General features: G+C 43.5%; 1 protein-coding gene across 2 annotated transcripts in view; it reads left to right on the top strand.

Moving 5' to 3' along the window:
- DCUN1D4 (defective in cullin neddylation 1 domain containing 4) overlaps positions 1-19,299 on the top strand; it is a 365,350-nt gene that overhangs the window by 224,697 nt on the left and 121,354 nt on the right. For both annotated transcript variants that reach the window (XM_086962658.1, XM_086962656.1), the window contains exon 8: positions 15,611-15,719. In XM_086962658.1, coding sequence (XP_086818784.1) covers positions 15,611-15,719 — 109 coding nt within the window. The remainder of the gene's footprint in view (positions 1-15,610; positions 15,720-19,299) is intronic.

Genomic DNA, 19,299 nt, shown 5'->3' with positions numbered 1-19,299 from the left:
TTACAAGAAAACCCTTTCCTATTGGAGGGACAGGTGTTGGGCTCGCATAAGGATGCTACGACAGCCAACGGAAGAATCCTTGGACATCTTCAGGGAACCTCAGTTTTCTGTAGCACAAGATCCACATCTTTTGTGGCTTCTGCATGTGGTAATTTCCTTACCATTCACAGTCGTTCATTTCTAAGATTGTCGAAAACCTACATCCTTGGGTTCTAATGAAAATTATATATGACTTTTCTTCAACACGTCTTGTGAATTTCCATTCTAATTCAGCTGTTTGACAAAAGACAATCCTACATTCATTTGAACATCTGCATGCCCTAATCCACTAGGACAAACCTTTGTGATTCTACCAATTTGCACAGAGCTTGTAGCCCGGCCTTTCTTGAAAACCTATTGCAGCACTTGCCGTATTCGTTCCTCAAATTCCTTCTCCTCCCACATTATTTGGAAATGGTTCATATTTGATAAGAAATTAATTATCCTGTGGGTTGATATGTATGTACTAACTGTTGAAGAGAGCATGAAATGTTTCTGTATTACATTTAATCCTCCCCTTAGAAACTGTTTGAAAGTGTTATTTGGTCAAAAGTAGATATGAAATAGGACTTTATAGGCGCGAGTCAGAATTTTGAATTGGCATTTTTTGTGGACGGGGAGCCAGTGGAGTTTCTTCCGGTGAGGGGTTGGTGTATGTGTGTTTGGGGAAGTTGAGGATGAGGCTGGCAGCTGAGTTCTGAATTGTCTGCTGTCTCTTCATGAGGTGTGTGGTAATTCCTGCGTAGAGTGCATTTCCATAGTGCAAGCGGCTGGTGACGAGCGCTTGCGTGACGGTGCATTTGGTGGAGACTAGGAGCCACTTGAAGATATTACGTAGCTTGTGCAGTGTGAGGAAGCAGGCAGAGGAGACTGTGTTGATCTGGTTCTTCATGGTGAGTTTGCTCTCCAGGATGATGCCGAGGTTCGGGGTGTGTCCGTGGGGGTGGGAAAAGGTCCCAGTTCAGCAGGCCATCAGGAGTTGTTCCATGGGGAGGTGGTGTTCCAGAAGTTCTGTAATTCAAAGACTGAAGTCTGTTTTAGCTTGAGATAGTTGTTTTGAAATCTGTCGTCGACGCTGGTCATGCACAGGTGGAAGTTGGCCCTCGTTAGTAGAAGGGTCTTTAGCTAGCAAGAGGATGAACTGCGTGTCTGCGTAGGAGATTATATTCAATCAGTGGTTTCTGACGATGTTGGCTAGGGGGGGATATTGGTATGGAACCGAGTAGGGCTGAGTGATGAATCGTGAGGGGAGCCACAGATTATGTTCTTGGACTCTCAGGGGAATGGTGGCAGGTGGATTCTCTGTGTTCTTCCGTTGAGGAAGGATGCTACCCATTTGAGGGTGTGGTGGGAAACCGTGTTGAAAACTGCTGAAGGGTCATGGAAGATCAGGGCAGCTGCTTCTCCCTGGTAAACGATGGTTCTGATGTAGTCAGTGTCTGCGATTAGGGCGGTTTTAGTGTAGTGGTTTGTGTGGAATCCGGATTGAGATGAATCCAGAAGAAAGTTGTTCTTGAGGTGTTCCGTGAGTTGGTGGTTGATGGCCTTCTCGTGGATCTTGGCTGGATAGGGGAGCAGGGAGATCGGCCGGTAGTTTTTGAACTTGTCTGGGTCGGCGTACGGTTTCTTGAGGAGGGGTTTGACTTTAGCGTGTTTCCATTCATCTGAGAAGGTAGCTGAGGCGATGGATGTGTAGAAGATGGCTATGAGGTTGATGCTGATAGTCTTGTTGCCAAGGTTGAAAATGTGGTGGGGACAGGGATCCGTGGGTACTCCTGAGTGTATGAGGTCAGTGGTGCTCTGCATGATGAGCCGGTTCCAAGCGGTGATCCTGTGATCGGAGGTTGCGACTTTCTTAGCGAGGAGGCAGAGAATGTTGGCGGCATTGGGCTGAGTTTCGAAGTTTTTGTAGATGGTGGAGATCTTGTCATGAAAGATGTCTGCCAGGGTGTCGCAGAGTGTTTCGGAGGGAGTGATGTTGTTTTCTGTCGCTGAGGGGTTGGAGAACTTCTTAACTATGGTTAAGAGTTATTTGCTGTGTTTGGAACTGGCTTTGATGCAGCCGACTAAGGCGTTCCTGTCTTTGTGCAGTCAGTGGTACTGGTTGAGTGATGTCTTGAAAGTGGTCCGGTCGATTGGCTCCTAGCTGGTGCACCATTTTCTTTCCAGTTGCTTGCATTTGCATTTTGTAGTTCTTAGTTCCAGGAAGTACCAGCTGACAAGTTTGGTGGATCTCTTGAGTTTGGTGGTTTTGATGGGGACGATTTTATCTGTGCAGTTGGAGATCCAGGTAATGAAGTTCTTGGTACCGTGTTCCAGGTTGGTTAGTTGGTTGGTTGGGGTGGGAGGTGTTGAGAATGTCGTCCATTGACTTTCAGATACTTTGTTCCACCTGCACTGTGAGGGTGCTGGGTGGTCGGTTGGTGGCATTGGGGGCTTCTGTGAAGGTGAAGTGGACGATTGTGTGTTCTATCCAGCTGAACTCTGTAGTGTAGTTGTACCTGATTCTGTTGCTGGCTGTGAAGATAGTGTCCAGAGTGCGCCCTGCGATGTGTGTGTGTGGGGTCGGTGACTAGCTGTGTGAGGCCAATGATCATGCTTTCAAGCAAGTTGGCTGTGTTGGCATCCTTGGGATAATCAAGGGTAAAGTTGAGGTCTCCGAGGAGGATGGTAGTGTTCAGTGTCAATGGCTTGGGGAACGATGAATTCAAGGATGGCGTCACAGAAGCCCGGGGTGTGGCTTGGAGGTCTGTAGACCTGGGTGCTTCTGATGGTGGTTTTGCCATCTATTCCAGGGGTCTCTAATCTTTTCTGTACTGAGAGCTTCTAATTTAATAAGCTGGAATGCACAGAGGTGAGCTACTCTGAGGTAGCTGTAGAGCTACAGTAGCTCACGAGCTACTGGTTGGAGACCCCTGGTCTATTCTAAGGTGGAAGTTGAGGTGTTCCATGGTAGGTTGGTGTGTTCTGTGGCAGTGGTGCCTTCTGTGGCGTTGGTGAAGTGAGTGGAGTCTTTGTGGATGATGATCTTTGTTGTTGCTGTCCATCTATGCTATCTTGTAGCCGTTGAGCGTGGCGATGTGGGATTTTGATGCTGGGTTGAGCAGGTCTCGGAGAGGAAGATGACGTCATGAGAGAGGTGATGGTGTCCAAGATTTCGGTGACGTTAGCTAATCAATCTGGCGTTGAGCAGGAGGCAGTGGAGTTGTTCCGGGGCAGTCGTGGTGAGTGGTGCAGCTGTGTGTGTGGGCATTCCGGTGTTGCATGTGAAAGTTCCCACTATTTAGCGAGGAGAGGTGCATCAGAAGTTGTTGTTGCAGAGTTTGGAGTCCAAGTCACTGAGCTCTAAGCCAGGAGTATCCTTGTATGGCGGGGGAACCAGGGTTCATGGCTCTCGGTGTGGTCCAGTTGCGGACACCCTCAGACAGGCTTGCCCACGCACCTTCAGTTCAGTTCATAAACTTTATTCGGGTACCTTGGTACCCATAAGAACCCAAAGTCCTGACATATACAAACAACAATCTGGGAGTTTGAAAACACATGACAATGCAAGATATACAGAAATATTACATGATATTTTAAAAATCAGAATCTGCCTATTAAAAGTAATTTCATTTGGAAAGAATAAAGCTAAAACCATAAGAACATTTTGCCGTTCTAAAAGTCTCAGGGATCCAGCATGGACTTACGTGTTCTAATAGCAATTCTAAGAAAAGTGCATGTGCGAGAAATCAAGTCTGCATCATCCAGGGTTACTATACACAGATAGGCCCCGGCCAAACTAATAGGCCGTCTCTTTTTAACATAAGAGTTTAAAAGGCACTTGGAGTATTTGATGTGGTACTTACAAAAAAATAAAAAATGAATAATTGATTGACCACTCCTCCCATCACAAAAACATGGTGTTTGAGTAAGGTTGGGGTGGTAACCAAGAGGAAAGCACAGTGCGAATCTGACGGTTCCAGCTCTTAGGCAGAACAGTAGGCTCCTATCCCAGAGACTCATGGGTAAGATGAGATGTATATGCATAGGGTAACAATTCTGTTCAATAGACATATAATTGCGAACGGATGGTTTCACAGATTCTAGGTCGGTCCTTTCTTTGTTAAATAGGGAGTAGAGAGCATCTCTCAATTCCTTTTTGGACACAACATCAACTGTACAAGAATCTAAGAAGATGTGTTCCCTATTGATGCTACGCAAACTTTGTTTCACTCCCTTCAGCCAAGGGATATCTATCCATTTATCACACCTTATACAATCCCCAATAATCTCTTGTGTGAGGGAAGCAGCCTGATTCTTACATACTGAAAGCCAAAAAAGAGCTGGTCGCGCACAAATAAAATCAGATATAAAATTGAGATTAAGTTCCCTGTGAAATATATACTGTGGTGTCGAGATGGGGATACCAAACAGTTTCCTACAGAACCCGTTTTCTTCCTGTTGGAAACATGAACTATTTACAATACCCCAAATCTCAGCCCCATATGTAGCCACAGTGATGCACTATAGCTTATACATTTTCTGAATGGCTAAAATAGCTCCAGTGGTCTTAGGGCGAGGGAGACTCAGAATTGAGTTGGTGGCCTTTGAGAACTTGCTCCTGGAATGGGCTAAATGCTCACTCCAGGAGCCGTTCGCAGCAAAGACCAACCCAAGATAAACAAATGAACACGTACTTGTCAATTTTTGCCCATCCACTGTAATAGTGCTTAACTCTCGCTTCCACTACACATCAAAAAAGATTTTTTTAAATTGACAGGCAGGCCCAGGCCATTCATATACTTTACAAAATGTTGTACTAAAATGCGCAGGGAGTTTGGAGTGCGGCTTATAAGGACCGCATCATCTGCGTATAAAAGCACAGGGAGAGATTTCCCATTAATTATGGGAACATCTTGGGTAGCAGTTTTCAAAGAACTGTTCAGCCCATTATTATAAATGATGAAGAGAAGGGGCGCCAAGACACAACCCTGTCTTACCCCCTTCCTACTTCAATTACTCCCGAAACCTCTCCTCCTATGCCAATCTTCACCTGTGCATGAATGTCTTTGTGAAGATACGCTAAGAAGTGTACCAGCGGCTCATCCAGCCCACCTGCCAGAAGGATTGTCCACAGCTTCGCCCTGTTAACAAGGTGAAAAGCTGTGGACAAATCCATAAATGCCATATAAACCGGTGTTCTCCGTGCAATGGTGTATTTTCCGATAACCAAATTAAGGTTGAGGCATTGTTTAACTGTTCCCACCTTGCTCCAGAAGCCTAACTGGCATGGTTCTACAATGTCGTTTGCTTCTGTCCAGTCTAAAATGTTAGTATACAGAACTCTCTCCATATATTTAGGGTATTGTCTATTAAAGATATTGGTCTGTAATTGCTCGGCTGGGACCTGTCTCCTTCTTTGAAAATCTGTACTATAATACTCTTAGCCCATGTTGCTGGTAAGGTGGCATAAGTCAGACTATTAAAAACATTCAAAAGCAATGGGGCCCAGAACTCTGGGTTCGATTTAATTCGATCAATTGGCAACCCGTCTGGCCCTGGTGCTTTATTCCCTAGGCTCTGCTGGATGGCCTCTTGTACTTCTGAGAGAGTTAGCTCTGTAGAGGCCAATACACCGGGCACATCATGTTCTATCTCTGATTGTGGGGTGGCATAAATTCCTGAAAAATGATTTACCCAGGACTCACTAGAAATGTTGCAACTGATCGGGGTTGATAACTGGCCCATTGATCTAAGGTCCCTTACTGCGGCCCAGAAGATATTGCCCTTTTTTGAACTGGCTGCCTCAGAGAGGGTTTCCCAACGTTCTGTCAAGAGAACCCTCTTCTTATTTCCAATCATTGTATTATATTCCTTCCTAGCCAGCTGAACATCAGTGGCGCACCTCGTGTTGGCTGTTAAGGCCCTACGTAGGTTCCTATTAGCCAGTGTGCATTCTCGTCGAACCATCTAGGGCTGCTTCCTACTTGGGTTACAGGTTTTAATAAGAGTTTTTGTAGCATGGCAGAACTTAGTAAAATCCTGGATTACCTCTGTGTGTATCGGTTGCAGTGACCGGCAAGAGTTAATGACATGCATGTTACCCTTAATTAGTTCCGTAAACACTTTACCGCTATCGACCCCCTTCCAGAGTAATCTTAGGTTGTCAGTCGAAGTGATCAGATTTGTAGCCCCGTGTTCAATCTGGAACACGGGTCTGGGGGCGCAGCTCAACAATATATTGATGGGGTTATGATCCCAATGGTCCGTAGCAATGACCTCTGCAACCTTTTAGTTGATCTTCGAGTGAGGGGGAGATGAAAACAAAATCTATTGTCGAACAACATCCCCTTCCCCTAAATGTTGGATGCGTATGGCCAATTGCATTGAGCCCACCTACCAGATCCATGACATTAACTAAATTATATGATCTCAAAAACAAAGCCAGTTCGGCACCCCTACGAGCAGATGGCCCAAAATTGCCCATCTCCCTGTCAAGCCCCCTACTAGTGAATTTAGCATTAAAATCGCCCCTTAATAAAACCCCAGTAGGGCCCCCCATATTAAACTGAGTGTCCAAATTTGAAATAAAATCAAAAAGCCCAATGAAATTCTTATTAGGAACAGAATAAAAATCATTATTATAAAAATTCGCCAAGTGAAGACCGATTCGACTTTTAAAAAGCACAGCTTGATAATTTTGGCTGTTGGTTGGAAGGACCTTAAAACTACCACCAGCAGCCACATTAATCCCAATAAACAGGTCGCCCGACGGTCTAACCATTTTAGGGCTTGAGGCTGCCACACTGAAACAATGAAACACTTCAACATATAGGTCTTCTGTGCACCAGGTCTCCTGGAACATGACTATGTCGTGGTCCTCTATTATGCGTATCCAGTCTTGGTTATCAGGCCTAGTTCGTAACCCTGCCAGGTTCCAGCTTAGGACGCTCAAATCGGCCCCACTGCTAACTCTGGGTACAACTGCCTCAACTATGTTGTTATGCATTAAGGTGCTAGTGCTCAATCTATCCCCCTCGGGGGCCTGTATATTGGGTGTGGACAGTGGTAGTCAGTCTTGGGTATCCAGGTCAGAGAGTTCATGGTACCTATTAGCTGTCAACAAATGTGCATCCGGACCCCTTGCTGATGTTACTAGCGGTTTATAAAAATAGCCTAAGGGGAGTGCACTAATGTCTGTATTGGTGGTGAAGGTTTGTGCTCTGATGGTTAATAAGCGAAGGACCATTTGTGGTCTTCTAAAATTGAGAACAATATAGTCACCGTCAATACTCTGGTTCGATTGGCCAACCCACCCTACTCTCCTGACCATAATAATTTCATCCATTAAGGATGGGTCGAAGTTTTTAAGTTTGCGAAGCCAGTCTACGGATTTGTTCCGGAGGTCTGGCCAAGACTCTCTCTGGCCCCCATCTAGGTTTGGGACACCAGTCAGGACTAGCACATAGGGACTAGAGGCAGGTGGTTAGTTCAAGATATCGGTATTGGGATTTGTGTTTTGGTTTCTAAGGCGCTCTCTAGTGTCATTAATCAGGTTGGCCACAGTGATGCCCGACTGGGACTGATTGTAATTGGCGCTTCCTATGGCCAAGTTCAAATTGCTTATGTTGTCTAGTTTTGATGTAACCTGATTGTTTTGTGCCCAACCCTGCCCCCATTGGGAGAGACAATCACCTCGATAGCCGCAAGATGCACATGAGGTAGCAAAGGAGGTATCTGTGGGGGGAGTGATACTAGATGGTTGCGTCTCACTGTCGCGACTAACCGCTACAAATGTTTTCTATATAGTTGGGTTCCCCTCCCCTGCAATAAAAAACATTGTTCAGCTTTTCCCCACTAAGCTTATCTATAGCTAAGTTCAGGTGCATCAATTTTCCTCAGAGCAAATCAAAGTTCTTAACAATCGCCTCCTTTATGCATTCCAGTCTTGTTTCAAACCCTTCCATTACAGAATCCGAGGTTCCAGTACCCATATCGGCCACATTGCAACTGTTATTTGGGGTATCATCTGTCTGTGTTGCAACAGAGATTGTAGTCACGGTCACGTTAACTTCCGAAATACTGGTGGATGCCTCATTATTAATGTGTTTAGGTTTCGATTTAAGCGCTGTCTTTGTAGTATTAGCAGCATTTTTCCTCCTTTTAGCTGGTTGAGCTGCTAGTTTGTGGTGTCTGGAGGATTTTTCAGTATTCCCCCGGGTATTGGTAGAAGGCGCACCTAGGGCAAGTGTATTCAAAGGGTCCAGAGGTGACGAGGTTGACAAAATTGGACTCTGAGTACTAGGGCCACCTATTGTCAATGGTATTTTTACTGTGTCTGGTATACTAAGATTGGTTTGGCCCCCCAGCGACAGACGTAACTGTGATGCAGCAGGGTCCAGGGACAGTCTTCTCTCTGTCATCTGAATCTCATGCGTCAGCAGAGACTCGGCCCTTACGATAAAGTCATCCAGAGTTCCGGCTGCACCTCTCCGTTTACTCTTTGTGCAACAAGGACGGCCAATTGACCTTGGTATAACTATATAAAACCCACAGACAGCACAATAGAATCCATTATAGCAGGGTGATTCTTGTTACCTTGCATATAGGTGATCCTCCTGAGTCTTAAGTCTGAGAACCAAAGGGGGTGGCCCAGCCCAGCCCAGCCTCCTTCGGCCTCTGACGGCCTTAGACAGGCCCGCCCTTAGTCCGGGCTTCGTCCAGCTACGTCCCGCGGGGAAAGGCAGCACTATATGCGCAGTGACACGCCTCCCCTTCACTCAGCTGGGGGTGACAGATGACACTCTGGGAGTTGTAGTCCGAGTGCAGAGTGCAGGCAACGGCTGTGGAGCGGTTTTGACCCTGGGACCCCGCTGCAATAGAAGGTGCAAGGGATGTCAGGAGATGTCAGCACCACGACGATACCAGCGCCAGCAACAGCCAAAGGGACCACGCACCTTCAATGCACCTGCACTGCAGCCTCCGTTAAGTGGGTACTGGGACAGGCGTAGGGAGGTGGGAGCAGCAAACGATGGGAAAACAGCCGGCAAGGTGGGCTAGCTCGCAGAGCAGTGATCCAAAAAGCACACTTTACAAACACATGCATAGACTCAAAATCCCAGGACAAAGCAAAGAAATCTGGCACAGAAGCACATGTTACAACAGATTACAACAGATAACCAGGCACATACTTGAAAATAATGGGGGACAAAAAGAGAAACCGGCAAAAGACGAGCACTGGGCTCAGCAAAGGTGGTAGACGCAGAAGATACAGATTAACGGCAGATTGCAACAGAATACCAGAGACGGACTTAAAAATAACGGGCACAGAAGGAAAAGCGGGCAGATGAAAAGCACAGGTGAACCAAAGTACGGACTCAAATCAAGGGGCACAGCATAGAAAGCATGTAGGAAAGTGCCCCTTTTTGCATGATTGCCCCCCACATTTTGCCTGACCTCTGATGCAACCTGACTTGATGTCCTTGTGTCCCTAAAAATTTGGTTCCCAGGGTCTGTGTTCTTTCCCAAGACTTTACTTTTGTATACACAATTAGCACATCTCTAGCCACAGGTAACCCCCTGGTAAAAGGTACCATAGGTTCCAAGGGCACTGTGACCAAGGAAGGCCTTGAAGGGCTGCACCACCTATTGTGCCATGCCTGCAATCCACTGCCTAAGACCTTGCAGGGTGCACTAGCACTAAGGTGAGGGTACAGAGGCATGAGCCCATTACTCCTACAGTGTCTGAGTCCCTTCTTAGACATTGTAATTGTAATAACGCCATAAAGAGTGTATGATCTGGTGGCTGGTCACTACAAACTCCACAGCTCCATAATGGATTTACTAAAAACTGGGAAGTTTGGTAGCAAAATTCTCAGCACATTAAACCCACACTGATGCCAGTGTGGAATGTAATGTAAAATGCACTCAGAGGGCATCTTAGAAATGCCTGAAAATCGACCAGCCCTGGCGTGGTTCCTGAATGGCTGCCCACCATTTGCCACCATCAGACAAGTTTCTGGACTCTCTGTCCAGAACCAAAGCCCATCCTGGGCAGAGGTGTCATGCCTTCTCCCACAGGATGGGCTGGGTCCATGAAAGGGGAAGCTTCAAAGGCCTCTGCTGCCTTTGGACGCTGTCCCTGCCTTTTGCTACCCCCAGCAACTGGCTCCCACTGGTTCTGGCCCCCACTTTGGGCAGGAGAATCATTGGGAAATCTAAGCTAGGAAGAGAGGTATGCCCACCTATGCCAACCTCACCCCTCGGGTGGGGGAGGCGAGTTGAAGCACTCATCTTGAAAGTGAGGGGTCTCAGCCCAATAGGACGATTCTCATGCCAACTACCACTGGAGGGTGGCATAATAGGGGGTATACCCACCCCAAGCAAGGTACCTATTGGTCCATACCTGCACATCCCGTTTAACGCCTCTAAATCTAGTATTATGGGGCGATCCTGAACCTTGCTTTCTCAGATTTGAGGAAGAAAGAAGGACAGAAGATCCGTACAGACCCAGGAAGGAGAAGAGGACACAGCCTTACTGGCCTGTCCCATCTAAGTCCTTCCCACAGCAAGTCCCCCAGTGAGTCCATCAGCCAGCAACCCCCAGAGCCCAGAGGACCTGCCCTGCAACCTTACCACGGTAAGTATTTATTTGTTGATTAATTAAAATCATTACAAACAAGGATAGATAAAAGCAACCAACATAAACAAACATATACTATGCACAAAGTTATTATCGTCCTAAAATGATAATCTAAAATTGCATTAATACAATCAATTCCATAATAATATTAAAACGTTTACACAATGATTAAAATACAGGTATTAACTAAAATACAATATATTAGCAGCAATCACTATTATAGCAGCATTTAACTAAAGTGACAGGTGTTAGCAGTAGGAAATACAAGTATAAATACATTTTTTGCTGTTTTCCATTTGCAAGCTATAATAAAGTTCAATGTGCATAACTATAGTAAATTATACTAATAGAGCCTTCAACTGGCATACATTTTGATTTAAGCAATTCTTAAAATAAGTTTCTTTAAGTATTTTTATATCAAGAAAAATGGTTATTTACTTGTTCTTCGTCTTTGAGTTTCTTCTCAACAATAATGATGAACTTAACAAAGGGATAAATAAGTTTTATATTGGCCCCAATTGCTTGCCTGCATGTTCTAATTCCTAATTCATTAAAAAATTGATTTTAGGATCAACTTCCGTGCCTCTGCCAATGCTGGGCATAAGGTTACTATGTGTGTTAATGTTTCCTCCCTTTGCCTACACAGCCTGCAAAGGCTCGATGACCATTGATTTTCCCATTTTGGTATACCATCCTTTGTCGGATATCTTCCCAGCCTTAAATACATAAATGTATTCTTAAGCCTAGGTTTTAAATGATAAGACAAGTAAGATTGAGGTGACAGCCTACCGAAAGAGTTAGCAACTGTCCAGAAAAGACTTATTTTCCTTAATTCCTCCTTGTCCGCTATAGTCGTTAATAATGCAGCCATTTGATTCATTTCTTTTTTAAAAACTGTCCTGCTCCTCATTTCGTCAGCCAAATTGGAGCACTACTCTGCACTCAATGCACATGACCTGAGTTTGAATGGTCCACCTCCCCCGTGAGGTCTCCCCAGTAATCTTGACCTGGGATCTGGTGAGCCCAACCTCCCTCGAGACTCCTGACGACACCTGCAGCCTCAACCTGAACCTCTGTGCACACTATACCTTACTTTGGTATAGTATATACAGTCTGCTTCCTACAAAGCAGGCACAGAAGCAACATCAAGAAAGGCTCGAGAGACACGGCGGGCAGCAAGGAGATTAAGCACTGAGTTTAGGGCAGCGAGGGGGGAGTTGGTACATGGACCTAATCCTTCTGCTGATTCATTGCCCAACACATTTTGCTGATTTATGGCAAAAAAAAATCAAGCATCAAACACAGAAAGCATAGTCCATGTTTTTAAAACCATAGTATCTAGCCTATTACCTGACTTTTACAACAGTTTTTGGGGTTATTCCTTCTTTCTTGCTTTTGTTGTGTTCATACTGTTTGCTGAAATCTTAATTACTCCTTAATAGTTGCTTGTGCAAGTCCTATATATATTTTTTATAGTAAAGAAATAAAGCCAACCTAGATGAGAATGAATTCTGTCTGACTGAACACCCATGTTGTGAAGTCATGGCATACTACTTTTGAGAATATCTGTTGGACAGATATTTGTTTAGGCGTGATCTTGAATTTCTCTTTTTGCAAGTTTCAAGCTCCCCTTATGAGATCTGTTTTCTGTTGCATGATCTATTTGGAAACAGTGTATCTGGCTATGCATTTGGAAAAATCACCAATAATTTGCTGTGGCATTTGGCAAATAATTCGACCAATTGGAATGCATCAGGAATATTACACTGCTTTGCAGCTGCCCATTGTTGAAGAGGCTATGTACGGCAATCCACTAATGCCGTTACGTGGCTCATCACTTGTGCCAGCCCTAGTAAGGACTAGAACACTTACAGTTTTCAGATTAAATTGGTGGTATTCTGCAAAATACTTCAGTTTTGTCTTCGACATCCTCAATGAGACCATTTTGACCTGTGGTTTCCGCTTCTTCATTCTTTGAGAGACTTGTGACTTTCTCACCATCCTCTCTACAGCTGGCGAAAATTCATGAGTCTTCACTGAAATGTAAAAACAATTCTTGGTCTCTTCTACCCACTTCAGAAGAATGATTATTGTTCTCATCTGTGTATTATTTTTTATTTCCCGGTGCTGCTAGTTTGAAAATGTCCATGTGTTTTCATAACATTATGTCTTTGAACAAGACCAAGAGAAGCAGCTTCTTTTTTATGTAATCATTTGTAATCTGCTTTAGGCTTTTAACCCCTTTTGGTTTAATTTATGTATTGTTTGCAGCCATTTCCAATAAATAAAAAATTTAATAAGATATAGCCTTGTTTTTTTCCCATTTATTGTTGTGCATGAATTTCATACATATATATTCATAGAAAAGGCTTCATTACAATTCCGTGGATGTTATAATCTCCCTATATATTTTATATTTTTGGTATCCCCTTTTAGATTATACATGTTCATTTATTTAAGTGAATGCTTCAAATATAAATGCACAATTATTAATATTGTTAAGATATTTGATTTGTTGCATCTTGGTGACAGCGATTGTCTTTAATGAACAATGCTTCCATTGCTGTGGGGTTGACCATTTATGATAATCGAATACGTTCAGTGCTAAGATCAGCTTAGTTAGTCAAGGAAAGGGACGATTGGGGCCATCAATGTAGAGAAACCCTAAAATGCTGTCCTAATATTACCAATCTTTTCCATTGTTATGCCTCTTGACAAATGCCATTACTGCTATCTTTATTTTATAACCGTTACTATTCATATTATGTGCAGTAGATTATGAGATTTAATTTTAACATGTTTAAAAGAAATCCTAATTTCCTAATGTTCTTGAGTATATGTCTGTGTTTAAAAAAAAAAAGGGTTCCACTAACTAAGTGATACTCGAAATACGGCCCGGGGGCTGCTTGCGGCCCTCCTGACTGTGTGACCCCACTTGTGAACAGTAGCACGAGCTGCAGTTTTACTTGCTGAATGCTAATGTTCAGAAAAAATGCTAAATAAACGGCCAAGCATTAATTTGCAGGTTTAAATGAAGTAACCACTGTGGTGTCCTGTACCACTTAACTTTAGTTAACCTGCAAATAAATGCTTGCCTGTTTATTTAATTTTTTTTTAGACCTCCTTACTCACCCAGGAACCCCTACCGCCACAGTGCGGCCCTCGGTCACACCACACACCATACTTTGTGGCCCCTGGGCAAATGTTTACGAGTACCCATGCACTAACTATGCCAGTGAGGTTTCACAGGACTGATGGTTATCTAGAACGCACCTTACTAAAGTAATGCGTTAAGTTGCAGGTGGTTGCACTCCACCGGGTTCTTGGTCTCCTCTTGGTAGAGTGACAATGTCCTTAATGCCAGGAGGTGTAGAAAACAAATTCCTGTGCTTAGTTATTGAGAGAAATCCAGAACGCGTGTCAATGTGCTTTCTCGAACTTTTATTTTAAAAATAAAGTTTCTACTGTTTACTTGAATGCTTCATTTGATCAGCTACCTTTTGGTATAACATCAGTCCTTCTCAACTGATGCTCAATAAAGGATAAGGAATAAGTCTAACTTAAGTACTTTACCTTTTCATACTGGAGAAAAGGAATAATGGAACACTAAGTCAAAACTTATTTCTGTTTCAAATGCTGGGAATATTGATGGTTTTGTGCAATTTATTTGATTATGCTAAAGTTGTTTGATAAGAGACTGTTGATGTAATTAATGTTGCAGTTATAAAAGATTTAAATTAGAATAAACCAGAAGTTTATTTTCGGGGTATTTGTTGTTGTGATCAGAATTTCTGCAATCCTCATTTCTTCAATCTTCATAGTATTGTTATAAGTGGAACACTTATTTGCATTATTATAATTATTGAATTCGATTTTATTAAATGTTTTCCGGACAGTGATGATAGAATCTTCCTCCAGTTATGCAGCAGGATTAATTTATGAAATCACAATACATTTTCCCTAAGACCCATGTACTGTATGACTTTGGCATATTTTATAAGAGTGGGCAAAAAGACAATAGTCTTTCAGCAGCCACTTGTCCCCAAAAAGGGCCTAGGGGGCTGAACCAACTATCTTCATCTGCAATTTGTTTAAATTGAATACTCTCTTGTTGGGTGTCCCTGGGCTTTACTGAGAACGCCTAACAAAAGAACAGTGAATTAACCCTTTCTATCAGACGATTTGATTATCTATGATACTGTATTGCTGCGTACCTCTTAACTTCCAAGTTAACTAGGTGTAAAGAAAATCTCGTCAGGAAAATACAAGGATTCTGTTATATTGATTCACCTGACTAGAGCTTTTCTAATCGATAATTACCTAATTGGATTTCATAGATTATTTGGCTGTTAGATAAAGATTTACAGTAGAATAAACAAAATAAAATGTATTTATCAGAAACATTCCTTAGCTTTATACTTACAATGCCTACTGTTAAAGCACCGACCCATTGGTAGCCTAGAGGGTCTTGCAGGCACAGAATATATGCCACAGATAAGGGGATGTATTAGGGGCAGTTCTAAATGGAAAATCTACTTATACAACTGAAGTAGGTAGTTTTTGTTTTTAATACTGCCAAAGCGTGGAAGGAAAGTGGTAAATGAAACATTGATGCATTTTTGTGTGAATGGTGGATATTTATTTTTTGTTCCTCCAAGCCAGAACAATTGCGGCATCAAAACTGTGTTGACATCGGACATTTTCAAAATAATATTATCTTGTTTTTAATTTGAAATCATAGTTTGCTTTTTTTCTGAAAGCTCCCATGAGTAAATGCTTTAGGATAATGAGAGAAATTTTTGATAGCTCTCCTATTATTACTTTGTTCCATTAGGACTGCCCGAAACACAGCCCTGACTTTGCCATATTGCTTTGGTTTTTTTTTTGTAACCTATTTTCCGACCACTTCTATTTCTACCTAAATCCTTGTTTTCGTGAATGTTTTAGGTGTCACTCAACAGAGAAACTAAGAGATTCATTGGATTACCTCAGATCTTTATTGAACGAGCCTGCAAATTTCAAACTTATTTATAGATATGCATTTGACTTTGCACGAGTGAGTATTTAGAATTGTTTTCATGATATCTTGTTTGATACCTTTTTGTTTTTCATTTTTAATATGTTTATCTTACTAGTTTCTCGCTTAATAATTAACCGTACACACAGTACACATTGTCCCAAGTGGCTTAGTTGCCAACAGTAGGTAACCCATGCCTTTCTGATTCTCCTTTCTTTAGCATAAGTTTGTAGAGTATAATATGCCATGCAGCAACTCCTAATTGTGTAGTCTTTTAATAGTTCCGTTCTGGTGGGCTGAAAATAACATAACATAACATTGATAGAATAGTTAAGTATGTGGTTATTGTGCCTTAAGTGTTAGAAAGAAAACACTTATTCCATAACTTAGGGTAACAAGTGGTGGATTTGTGCAGAATATGTGCATCAATGTCATGAAAAACATATGTAAAATTGTTTCACAGTAACTTGAGGACAGAGTGCATCAGGTATACTACTGTGAACTGGATACATGACCCCCCCCCTTAATGTAAACAGTTTACTTTTGAAAGTCTTTACATATGGGTACTCTGATAAGTCAATTACAGGACGGACTAATACTTAAACCGGTCTCTTCCATAGCCTAGCAGCTAGGTTCCTTACAGTGTCATTGTGAAACTAACGTCCACCATTCTTTAACTTCTGACTAGCTAGGCTAGCGATCGTCCCACCCTTTTCCTCATCTTGTATTTGTGCATTACACTGTTTTCTGCCAGAAATCTTGCTCTCTACAGCCTTTTCAATTTGACTTTTGTAATGCAGGTTTCACTTGAACATTCTTGCATCTACTGACGTTAAGATTAAACCTTAATAAAAAACGGTTTTTTGCTGTTTGATAGTGTACTGCAAATCTTGATTTGCCTTTGTTTCACAGAACAGAGATGTTTTTCCCTAATCCTGCTATGGTGAGTAGAATGTAAGATCTGAGGCCTCCAAATTTGACCACCAATTAAATAATTGCCTCTACTCAGTAGAATGAATGGGCAGGAGTATAGTTTGAATGCTTATTCTACCTTTACGTGGTATGACAGGATATGTGAAAATAAATTACTATCTCACACTATAATTATTTTAGTTCTAATGTAGAAATTGCTTTCTTACAAAGATCATGCGATGAACAAAATACATTACACAGGGTTCGGCTTTGGTTCAGCCCTCTTCAGCCATTGGATACTTTGTCTCAGCTCCCTTCTACCATTACTTGATTGAATTGTTATTGTCAATTTGAAATTAACACACACGCATTTTCTCTTTATCATCTTGCTTTTAGCTGTGAGGCCTATTAATCCACTTTAAGAGTTCTTCCATTACAGTGCTTCCATGGTGAAACTCGAATGGGTTGCAGTAGAGTGGCACCTTTGTTGCCTACTCCCACCCTACACTTGCTCCTACTTCTTCATCTCTTATCCCTTCTCCCATATATATAACTATCTCTTTGCACCTCCTCCCATTGTTAACATACCTATTTTTACTTCCACCTCTTAACCTCCCAGCACACCTTCCCTTCTTCTTCCTCCCTATCCAGGCTCACAAGCCTATCCTATTATCAGTCTTCCTAGTTCTTGCCCCTTACTTATATTTCTCCTCATACTTCTCCTTACTCCTACTCCAATCTGTGCCTACTCTGACTCCTACTGATTTCTACCTTCACTGTTAATCCCACTCTCACTCCTACGTGTATTTCTACTTACTCCAAATCTTGCCCCTGTGTACGCTTCTACATAATCAGTTTCTTATCCTACACTTACTCCTTCCCATTCCTACTTTTACCCCTTCACTTATTCAGAATTTCACTCCTACCTGTTCTGCTACTTACTTTCACCTCTAATCTAACTCCTGTTGTTATGCCTAAACGTACTGATTTACACCTGCTTTTTCACATTCTCCTATTTTCTCCTACTCTTACCTCTACACTTTTGCCCTACTCACTTATATTTTTTGCTACTACTCTGCTCCACTTTCACTCATACTTCCTTTGCCTCTTCTCAGACACACACTCACACACACACTCACACTCGCACACACTCGCACACACTCACACACACACACACTCGCACACACTCGCACACACTCGCACACACTCACACACTCTCCCACACTCTGTCTCCCACACTCTGTCTCCCACACTCTGTCTCCCACACTCTGTCTCCCACACTCTGTCTCCCACACTCTGTCTCCCACACTCTGTCTCCCACACTCTGTCTCCCACACTTACACTACTCCTTTCGGAAATCCACACTGATTCTTGTGTGGGATTTCTTGAAACATGTACCCAGAGGTGCCCCCTAAAAACCTACTGAACGTAGTGTGGCGAGCCTGCTACACACAGACCTGTTTCTGGACCCTTGGTTGGAGAGCCTCTGCTCTCTGGGACCAGAAACCATGCATATCCTGCGCATATGTCACACCTCCACCCCTAGGATGGGCCAGTGCTCCAAAGTCCTGCCGTTTTTGTAATGCAACCCCCATCGTCTGCTCCTAGGAGCAGATGACAGCCCCCAGTTTACACCCCCACTTTGGGCAGGAAAAACTTGAGATTTGCCCACCTTCGCCTACTCCACTTGAGGGGTGGAGTTGGCAAAGTTAAGCACACTTTTCAGTCCCCTCCCTCTTGAAGATGACAAGACTCTTCCAATCAGGACTAGGATTTTGCACAGGAGGGTGGCATAAATGAGGGTGTAGTCACACCAGATAAGGTGGCCATTGGCCCTACCTGCTATTCCCCTAAAATTCCCCCTACAATGGCTGGCCTCTCCTGACCTCCACAACGGCACCTGCAGTGTTAACCTGAAGGGTCCCCCCACACCCCGACTGGCCCAGTAAGAAGGAATCTGACATTTAAAGGCACCCCTGCACCCGCAGCCCCTGGGCTACAGGGAGCGTGACCAGCGGTGTCCCTGTGACCCCCAACCTACCTGTCTGTTGCTACTTTTCTGCCTGCACCCTCCAGTTCGACGCCTGCAGCCTGTTTCCTCAAAAGAAGAAACTTCATTGAAACTCATTGGGTGCCCAACACTGAAATTGCACCTGTACCCGGCCGCCCCTGTGCCTCCGGCGGTGTATGTTTTGTGCTGCTTTGTGGCCTCCCCATGTGCTGGTTCTAACCACCCACGCTTGGCCCCTGCAACCGATCTACTTGCCTGCAAGCAGTGGTGCTTCAAGTACCCCCAGTTTCCATTGAAACGCATTGAGCCAAACTCCGATTTTGACCTCTACACCCAACTGCCCCTGTGCGGCTGGTGGTGCAGTTTTGCTACTAGCCTGACCCTTACCGACCTTTGGTCCCAAAGACTGAAATTGTGTTGTACTTGCCTGTTTGTTAGAAACGGGATCCTGGCTGGCCAAGACTCGCGTCAAGGTCAGTCAGGGATCACCATTCCCAAGGTCAGAGCAAGGGAGTTACACGCCAAGATAACCCCTACTCGCCCTCTAGGTAACGTGGCGCGAGCAGCAAGGCTAAACTTGGAGGCGATATGAGTTAAGTATTTGCGCACGCACCCCAGCAACAACACCCAAGGCCCACCACAAAGGAAACTCCACACAAGGGTATATATAAAAATAGCCTTTGTATTCCAATAAAC

This window comes from Lissotriton vulgaris, chromosome 3_1, assembly GCF_964263255.1.
Source record: "Lissotriton vulgaris chromosome 3_1, aLisVul1.2, whole genome shotgun sequence".
In the NCBI taxonomy this organism is placed as follows: Eukaryota; Metazoa; Chordata; class Amphibia; order Caudata; family Salamandridae; genus Lissotriton; species Lissotriton vulgaris.
The sequence above is the reverse complement of the archived record's forward strand: the minus strand, read 5'-3'. Positions and strand labels throughout refer to the sequence as shown.